This window comes from Oncorhynchus mykiss, chromosome 17 (assembly GCF_013265735.2).
Source record: "Oncorhynchus mykiss isolate Arlee chromosome 17, USDA_OmykA_1.1, whole genome shotgun sequence".
In the NCBI taxonomy this organism is placed as follows: Eukaryota; Metazoa; Chordata; class Actinopteri; order Salmoniformes; family Salmonidae; genus Oncorhynchus; species Oncorhynchus mykiss.
The window spans coordinates 35,614,609-35,624,926 of record NC_048581.1 but is presented as its reverse complement, the minus strand read 5'-3'; the positions used below and the strand labels follow the sequence as shown (position 1 = coordinate 35,624,926).

The window sequence follows — 10,318 nt, the reverse complement described above, 5'->3', positions numbered from 1 at the left end:
ACATTATCAGACGAACTAGATAAAATGTCTGCAGCTACCACGCCCAAACTAAAATTCAATGAATATTTAGATCAGAGTATGATTGATAGAGCGGGAGGTAAAGAACAGTATGGGAAAGTGGAGAAAGTGTGGAAAGGATTACGGATAAGATGGACACAAGCAGGTTATTTTAGCGGAGGACCACCTACAGGGGGGAAACTCCAAGATGTGCAGACAGAATTAGAGGACGCAGTAGAGCATACAAAAGCGAGTGAGGAGGAGAGAAACAAGATACACAGGTTCAAAAAAGTAGGTACAAGAGAGAGAGAGAGAGCGGAGGGGGAGCTCAAGATAGGTACATGGGCCATACAGGAGAGTAGGAGGGTACTACCAAAAAACACACCAGACATGATGTGCGTGGCTATTGTGGCGTCGGGGGATGTTAGAACTTGCCCACGGCTCCCCCTGTGGCCGTTTCTCCCTCACTATATCCACAATTGACAATGGAGGCAGTGCAGCCCCCGCCATACTCAAAGGGACAAAATCACCGGAGCCCGTCACACAACCCATTCCTGCCCAGGGCACCTCCCATAATACAGGCTCCAGTTCTGAGAATAGACCAAGGGGAGTTAAAAGGGGAAATTACCCTGGGGATAACGGCTGGCCATATGGTATGTGAACAGTTCGAAACTGGGATTCCAGGAGCAGGAGACCTCCCCCAGGAACGGAGGCCGCAATGCTCCTCTGTGAACTCTCTCACCTCTGAAACCAGAGGACACCTACAAACAAGATTAGATTCAAACCACTTCTATCAGACGGATAGGGAGGACTGTCATCAGAACATGGATATCGAAAACGAAGAAGAAATTGACATGGTGCTCACCCCAGCTCCGATGGGAGCTCCAAACGTGACTAAGATGCAGGAGCTGCTGAAATCATCAATAGCTCGAGCTAAGGAACTCAGGGAGCTAATAGCTAACCAAGATAACAACAGAGAGGGAGCCTACCGTGTGGAAGGCATAATGAGAGGAACAGTAACCAAAGTTACCGAATCAATGGGGTCCGAAACACTCCGTCAGTCCTCCAGAATTGCTGATAGAAGAGAGCGAGAGCAGGAGATGGCAGGACAGTACCCCCTGCGACCGACACCAGGTGATGCACACACTGTGGAGTACCAGCCCTGGAAAATGACTGATTTAACAACACTGATGGGACAGATGCCTAGCCTACATGGAGGAGCTTCAGCGTGGCTACTTCAACTGCAGACACTTACGTCAGGCCTGCAACTCTGCCTAGGAGACATGAAAGCACTTCTAGCAAGAGCCACCGACCACGGATCCATGGAGGCCCTCATGACAGCAGCTGACCTTGGATGGCGGGCCCCAACACTGCCCATAGACCACTTCCGTACCAGATTATGGGAAGTTCTACGGAGAGCATACCCTACAGAAAGAAACCATGCCACCTTATCCTCCTTCACAATCAACCCAGGTGAGCAACCTGCAGCATACCTGGACAGGGCTAAGACCACATGGAGATCGGTCCACGAAGAACCATTCGATCACACTGATACCACACTCAGCATGTGGAAGGAAATGGTGGTCAACGGGTGTCCTGGAGATGTTAAAACCAAACTCAGAGGAACGGTAGGGTTGATTGCACTTCCTCTGACCCAATTCAATACGCATGTGCACCACCATGTGACCCAGCACAACAAGGAAAGAGGGGGTGCTGAGAGCCAGGTGCAGTCCCTCCAGGTACAACTCCTGAAACTCCAATTGAAGGAAGCACAACAAGGAGAAAAACCTAAGAAACAGATGGTGGCGGAAGAAACGAAGGAGCCGGGAACCAAAACAGACATCTCCCAAATAGTGGCCCAGACTGTCGCTCAGATGATCCAACAGCAGGCAGCCTCACTCACGGCCACTAGGGGGGCCCAACCACCCCAATACCCTCCCCCACAGCAGTATATCCTGCAACAACAACACCCAGTATGGGCTCGACGGGGTCCCTACACTGGACAACACAGAGGGGGAAACTACCAGTGTTTTAACTGCGGAATTCCTGGTCATTTTGCCAGAGATTGCATGAAACCACTCTCCCCGCAGCAACAGCAATGGAGAGCAAGAGGAAGTGGGGGAAACCCACCTCTGCAACATCAGCAACCAGGACCCACACCCATGCATCAGCAACAGCCAGCATACAACCACCCAGAATCTAGCCACATGCAGCAGGAGCAGCAAGATTACAACCAACCCTCCCACTTCAACACCTGATCACCCAGTAAGAATGATGAGGATGCCACTCCTGCCGATGACCACACTGTCTGAAGCCCAAGAAGTGTACTGGCTAAAATGCCTACCCACAGGGCCTGCCACCCCTCACATCCAGTTTAAGTTCAACCAACTGAAAGCTCAAATCTACACTCTGCACCCATATAAGACTCCCCAAGCTGAGATCCATTGCACACTCAATGCAACAGAAACTGATGACTGCCTCTACACTGCAGACTGGGACGAAGACATGATGCACCTGACCCCACCTATCAGGTGTTGTACCATTGGGTGTGGCCCAGAGGGGGTGGCAGCACCGGTCATCCTACGATCAAGGAACCTCCATGCACCCCTGGCCTGGACGGCTGAAGCATCAACAGCCATAGCACTCCTGAAAACAGATCTATCAGCGGCAGCAGCTCTGACTGCACCTGACTACAAGAACAAGTTCCATTTGGATGTTTCTGAAAGGGAAGGATTCACCTCATCCGTCCTATTCCAGAAACAAGAGGGGGAGAGAAGGGTTTTGATGTACTACTCTTCAAACTTGACCACATTGAGGTAGGACAGTCAACATGCTCCAGATACGTTGCTGCAGTAGCAAAAGCTATTGAAAAAACAGCTCACCTCGTGATGTCACCCTTCAATCAGCCATCATCCCTCAACCAGCATCGGCCAAATTAGCTGAAATCATCGGATTGACGCAGGTCCTCATCAGAGGAAAAGGAAAGACTGAATATCTATACAGACTCAGCCCATGCCCATGAAGCAGGCCACACTGATGGACCCAGAACTTTTATGAGAAACACATGGCCACACACACAAAGGCAAAATAAAGATCCTCCAAAAAGGCCTCGCACATCTGGTGGCACCCTCACATAAAAAATATGACTAACTTATTTTATGACGATGATTTATTTTGTGACGAATGCAATGGTTGTGACAGACACAACCCAAAAAAAACATATCAAACACCAATGGGCTCATACGTAATACCTAATGCATGTTTTCAGGATATTAGTATAGACTACACCGACATGGGCCCCGAAAATTTATCTAAAGGCAAACTCTATCTCCTAGTCATAGTAGATAGGTTCTCCAAATGGGTAGAGGCAATACTAACAAAAGGGGAGGATGCTAGGTCAGTCTTTGAGTGGCTACAAACCAAACTAATACCCAGGTATGGCATCCCAAGACAAATCAAATTTGACAAATGGCTTACATTTAACAAACACCTGAGACAGGTGGAAGAAAGATTTGGCATAACCCACAGATTTGGATCTGTGTACAGGCCCCAATCCCAAAATCTGGTGGAACGTCAAACCAAAAGCAAAAGCTAAGATAGCTAAAGTAAGTGCCTCATGGGATAATGACTGGTAGAGTCATGTATGGTCCACCAAGGGAGGGAGGTCATATGCCCGCCCTTGATGTACAACAAATTGTAATGTCTAATTATGTGAAAAAACTGACGGTTCTCTCTGCAGCACTCTCTACCCAGGTTCACAAGGTCCAGGAGGGGGAGCTGCCGGGGGACACGCCACTACTGAAGGTAAAGGTTGGTGACGGGGTGAGGGTTACAGTCCACAAGAGAAAGTGGCTGGAACCCAGGTGGACTGGACCGTACGAAGTGAAGGAGGTTACTTCACACTCAGTCCAGGTCAAAGGTAAATCAGGCGCACCTTGGCACCGCCTTACACATTGCACCCCAGCCCCAATTCCTTCTAGAACACTGACTGAAGTCAGAGCTGATTTGAGCGGCCTAAATTCGATTCCAAATGAAGACACTCCTTCCTCAGGTGATGCGGCATCAAACTCCGCCTCCCCTGAGAAGGGAACCTCGCCCAGTTAGAGGGAAATTTCTCCCTCTCTGGGTGAGGCTGGGGATATCTGGTCCCTTATTTGTGATATTCCTACTGATATTTGGAGTAACCCTAGGACTTTCACATGGTTAATTGAACAACTATTTCACCCTGCCACATCACGTACACCAACCCCTACACATGTCCCTAACTCCTTTTCTGATATCACTCCCTCCAATCACTCCCGTCCCAAACGTAGCACTACACCTACAGACCCACCATGCAAACCAGACAAGGTTAGGAGCACCACCTTATGTATACCCACGATTGCAACCGCCACCTTTCTGCTATAGTTTTCACGTCTAATAGACGTGAAGAGAGGGATTTGTTATATAAGTATTCATACACATAGCTCATATAAACAAAGACATTCCGTCGTAAGAACACATACACCCAGCCACAAGACTGACCCCCGCTATTGGTCGGATGCTCAGGATAAGGCTCTGCTGTGCACCAATGGGGCTTCTGCTCTGGCTAGAGCAAGGCCCGCCTCCAACCCTCCGACCAGTCAAGAAGACCGAAACGACAAGACTCCACCTACTTTATTCTATGTATAAAAATGAATGTAACCGTTGTATAGGCTCTCTTTTTCACCTGGCTCCTTGCCGAGTTATGTGAACTAGGTCCGTGCACGTAAAACTGCGGGACAAGATATCTCTGACTCATTAAAACTGTCTTTTGTTACAACTGAAATCCACTCTGTCCAGCGTCCGTGATTTGGTCTCAACTCTCCAGTTTTTGAACACTAACACTCGACTCATTTGGAGTTAAGACATTTTAACAACATCTGATGAAAAACGGCTTGCTAGCCAGCCAAGTTATTTGTGCATTCTGTTGATGAGTCTGTTTTACTAGCTAGCTGCATGCAAGTCTGTTTACCTAACTAACTTTCGCTAACTGCCTCTTGCCACTTTCCGTTATTGTATTGTGTTGCACCATTGGGGTTAGTGTTACTAGGTAATATTAGAGCCAAGCCTTGGCCAATTGCACATTAATAAAGGTAGTTGTGGGTTCAGCAACTTGAACCAGCAGTGACATTTTAGCAGTGAGGTTCATTTCTTCTTCCTTGTCTCTGCTTGTTCCAGGTTGAAGCACATCCCACAATGACACTCTGTAGATGTAAAGAACTTGTTGTGAACCTCCCAGCCACCACGATAATTACCATATCCCAGGGTATTATTCAGGAGCCAACACCACAATTTAGATAGAAATAGATTCACCCATGTTATTGTTTATCATGCAGATTTGTCATGGCATTGTAATTTATGAAGCCCATTCTAAATTACAGACATGATTTATGCCATGGGGATTACAGTGTGCAAGTCTTCAATTTAGACCACAATTACTTTAATTAGGTGTTAGTGAAGGGCTGGTACAAAAACCTGTAAACTCCTGTCCTGTGTATAAAAAAAACAACCCTGTGGCTGTCATGACTAAATTTGCCCTCCTACTGAACAAGCTTATGAATGTTGGAGGTTAATCTCCTTGAGATGTCCCTCATTTGGGAATAACTTATTTTGTACAATGGACTGTTTGTTTTAAGGACTCAAAAACCCAAAGAATTTTAACATTAAAAATGACAAGTGTTGATGTCTCCACATGTTTCTGGTTTTGAAGCTTGGGCAGCTGGTGACTGCAGTTCATACTGTATGTCTAATCCCCTGCAAGGAGAGAGAAAAGCATCAATAATATTACAATGCTGTATTAATTGAATTGAATATATATTCCTGTTTGATATGCATTTATTTAATTATAATATCATCTTATATTACATTCTAATATTTGTTTTGGATCATATGTATTTAGCTTACATTAGGATGAAGTAGTTTAGGCCTTCTCATCTAGTTAGATTGCATCATATCACCTTTAATGATATGCACGGGTGTGATAGTTGTATGAATTCATCACAATGCAAGCCTACTCAGTAGAAACAAAACATTATCAGCTCTAATGCAATATTAGCTTCACAGTGAAACACCACTATTCTGACTATTAATCATACAGTCAATAAAATAGATGATTTAGCTATCTCAAAAAAACATAGCCTGTATGATATCATGCAAGCAAGTTTATCTATGTCCACAACGATGGAGTAGCAGACCAAGCAATGTGCGAGAGGAGGACCCTGTACTGTAGAATAATTATTCTAGTCGGTGTCAACGTCATTTATTAACAGGTACTGAGAGATCTACTCTACTTGTTTACTTGTTATTCGTGTCAGATATTTCCATTTTGGGATAGTTGTTCACTGAATTGCTAGCACTTCATTTCCTAATGCTTTTGTTGAAAAAGATTATCGAAAACCATTAAATTATGTTTTAATCATCGAACCGAAACCGAACCGAGCTCAAAAAGCACTAATCGCTCAGCACCATCCAACACTGAAACACTGCTTGGACTAATACAGTAGACCTAGGCTATTACTCAGATGTATCCTGTTGGTTGGCCTACTGGTTCAGTTGGTTGGCCTACTGTAAAAATACATATGTTTTTATTTAACATTTATTTGCACAAGGAGTCCCGTTGAGACCAAGGCCTCTTTCGCAAAGGAGCCCTGCATACACAATTTATAGGCAACAAGTTATACGATTTACCACAAACTATTATCCTATGTATTTCTTATTTGGCATTTGTGGAATGATGATTTAAGAGTTAACATTATTTTACATTGGTTTAGCAAAAATAGTTTCAAGACCTTGTTTTGATTTATACCTAGGTTGCTAACTGCCAAAACACATACAAGGTTAGTGTTACATTGACCATTGTTACAACTTGTGACGCCAGTTGAATTGTCGCTGCGCAATAATTAAGTTGCTTAGCAACCTGGAAATAATGAATTCGCTGCCAAAGTCCACACGACAATTTCTTTCACACACTTTATCATGAGTAAAATGTATCAGTGTGCTGAAATCTGCTTGCCAAGAAAGAAAAAAGTCCGCGAGTCTTTCCAGTAAGTACAGTATTTCTGATTGTAAAAGGCCTAGATTCGATGTTCAGAAGACATATGACTAATGATTGAGTAGATATTGATTCAATAAACGTTCTTCATAATCATTATGTGGACACTTACAAGTAATCCACGAGGTATTTTAATGACTATTTTAATGATCTTAAATTCGTGTTTGTCGTTTATAAACGTTTCTACGGCAGGCAATTATTTACAACCCAATGCTATACAGTTACATGTGAATTGTTTCTATCTGTTAGGCTGTCCTATTGCAACAATGTGATTTGGAGGTGGGCCTATTTGCTGCCGTTTATTTGTTGTTGCAAACTTTAAGTAGATTGACTCTTTCCCTCTGTTTTTAGCTCAAATACATACAGGATATTTGATGAAAAGATACCTGACAGATTGGACCCTGATAAAGTCTATAAAGTCCATTCATATGCTCAGAGAGATCCCAAGGAATATGATCAGCTTAAAATACACAATACCCCACAAATGTACAATGCCAAGTTCATAAGAACCAATGTCAGGTTCATGAATGCACCCATTTCTCACATGGAGACAGAGAATACAATGGCTGAGCAGGTATGTTCCATGAAATGTTATTCATAATTGTAACCATTCTGCAATGACCAGTTTAGTTCCATGCCTGATAAATAAAATGTATTTACATTTCATTCCATGATAATTCATTTTCTCTCCATGAGACTTATAACAGTGTCACTGGTGGCCCAATACATCGTATCACGATGTGAGCACCCAGGCACCTTACAGAAAGGACAGCACTCAGAGACAAGACTACCAGGCCATTCAACAAACACACGCCCTGGTCAGACATGGGAGGAACAACAACAGAGTGCCTGCTTCAGGAATCGGTGAGCACGTGTGTGTGTGTGTGTCTTGTGTGTGTGTTTGCGCAAGCACGTTCATGATTGTTTGTGTTATCCAATTAGGCCTCTATCTTTTACATTCACTTGCATTAGACTCAAATAAAGGCATTGATACTATGTCAGGTTGGCACTTAGGGTTGAAGGAGTGTATGGATTAGAACAAATAGATTTGTGTTGCTTAGTTGCATCTAAAAGGTGATCTGTGCAAGAAAAATGTAACTATTTAACTGCAGTGAGTGACATTTTACTACATGGCTTATGGTTCACAGTTCCCATGCTGAGCTCTATTGGTAGCCCAAAGGTGTTGCTCGAGCACATGTCTTTTATTCACCAATATGATTCAAGGAAATTACAGGACCAACCATACCAAGGAAGGGTAAGATTTATACAATTTCTCAGTAGAGTCATTTTTGCTGCTTTCTATCCTATGCAGCTATCATTTAATAAAGTCTTGTTCCTGGAAACTCATAGGGCAGGTTTCCAAGACACAGATTAAGCCTAGTCCTGACCATTCTCCATGGATAATCTCCATTGAAAGCATTTTTTTTCTTCATCCAGGACTAGGATGAATCTGTCTGTGAGATCAGCCCATGGGTTCAGTGTTAAATCATGTGTATTAGTTATGGCCTGGAATGTATAGTATTATTCCAAAATCAAATGTAATATTGCAATGTTACAAATGTTATACTGTGAAGGTATTTTAATGAATTGATAATGCTATTATTTACATTCTCAGAATGTGATCCAAGAAATACAACAAAATGGGATTCAAAGCAAATTAATATTAGCCTTCAAACGTTCTCAAAACTTTCCTTTGCTCGATCGGGGCGTCACCTTTGGACAGCGTTTGAACCATGTGATGAACTCAACTCCCAGCCACAGCTGCATTCCTCCCTCCCTCCCTCCCTCCCTCCCTCCCTCCCTCCCTCCCTCCCTCCCTCCCTCCCTCCCTCCCTCCCCACCCTCTGCTTCCCCCAGTTATGCTCATGTCTGTTTCCCCTTTCTCCAGCGACATGGAGCTTTAGTGTGGAGCGAGGCTGGGCCATGGTCTCCTGTCGGGGAGAGCACATACCTCAACTCCGAGGGGTCATGTTTGCCAGCGTTGCAGGGAGGAAGAGGGGGGAAAGAGGTAACCTCTCCCCAGCAGCAAGTTTTCAATGACGGCAGGATCCACTCCGGAAAGGCGGGCCCCAGCGCTAAAGGCACCAAGGCCATCGCCTGCCACTCACCGACCCATCCCTCCAGCCAGCTGTTTCACAGCTTCTATACTCCCATGACACATAGGGGAGGGGTTGAGGGAGGGTTTGAGGGGATCTCCTCAGTCTCTGACAGGGCTGCGGAGGGTCGGAGAGCTATGCATGCGGACGGCGAGGGGACTGTCTTGCAAAGGCAGGGATCCAACAGTCAACAGGTGGAGATTCAAGCCCCAGCCCAAATTGCAGGCTCAGAGCCTAACAACTGATGGCACTGATGGCATTTTAACACTTTAGGGGCTGCCTTATGTAAAGATCTGAGTAGAAATCGGTTGCAATTGTGTTACATTTTTGGTCAAAAGTAAGATAAAGATTAAAATAATAAAAGGTTCAACCTGCAAAAGTAACTGCTGTTAAATGGTATTTTCAATTAAAGAAAAATACTGTATATGGTATGTACAACTGTACAACCCAATTCTAACCCCAAATCAGGAGCCCTAAGCAAGATTTGGTTGGGTCCCCCCTCCCCACCTTGCAGCAAAACATTTTTTGTTGCTCCCCTCTTGATGGCTGAGATAACTTTTTTTTAAAGCAAATTTCCTGCAATCCTATACATTTTGCCATGGGGCTTCGATGAAATGTTGCAGTTTTAAAGCAAGTTTTCTGTAATTTTACACATTGCACCATGGGGTGGAGAGACATTCTTGCTGTTTTAAACCTAATTTCCTGCAATTCTACACATTTTGCCATGATTTATGCCATGTTAATATGATATTTGAGTGAGAATGTCTAACAAAATCAATGGGGCCCCACTGGAAATCAGAGCCTTGGGCACATGCCCTGCAGGTCAGTATTCAGCTATGATTACTATAAGTTTAGATAGCTGGCTAGACTAACTACCAATTTTGTTTGTTTGTTGCTGATATGGCAAATTGAGTGATTATCAGTGACTGACATAACAAGAGAAAAGCTTCCAAAAGATGCACAACCACATTTCAAAATGGCACCTAGTGTATTCTACTATTCCCTGACTGAGTTCCTAAAAAAATTGGAGCTCAAAAATGTTGGGTTGAGGGCCCCCTTTTTAATTTTTTAAAAATTAACCAGGTAGGCTAGTTGAGAACAAGTTCTCATTTGCAACTGCGACCTGGCCAAGATAAAGCATAGCAGTGTGAAC

At 44.1% G+C, this 10,318-nt stretch overlaps 1 protein-coding gene across 2 annotated transcripts; it reads left to right on the top strand.

Moving 5' to 3' along the window:
* The first annotated feature begins 6,931 nt into the window (after nt 1-6,931).
* On the top strand, nt 6,932-9,698 carry LOC110495171. 2 transcript variants are annotated; one of them, XR_005036701.1, is made up of 5 exons: nt 6,932-7,061; nt 7,421-7,643; nt 7,766-7,933; nt 8,218-8,324; nt 8,958-9,698. XR_005036701.1 is itself a non-coding variant. In XM_021570494.2 (5 exons), the coding sequence occupies exons 1-5, from the start codon at nt 6,994-6,996 to the stop codon at nt 9,408-9,410; spliced, it is 1,008 nt and encodes a 335-aa protein (XP_021426169.2). In that variant the 5' UTR covers nt 6,932-6,993; the 3' UTR covers nt 9,411-9,690. The 2 variants fall into 2 exon arrangements, 1 of the variants encoding a protein (XP_021426169.2); XM_021570494.2 differs by having other exon boundaries at nt 7,777-7,933; nt 8,958-9,690.
* Nucleotides 9,699-10,318: the final 620 nt, after the last annotated feature.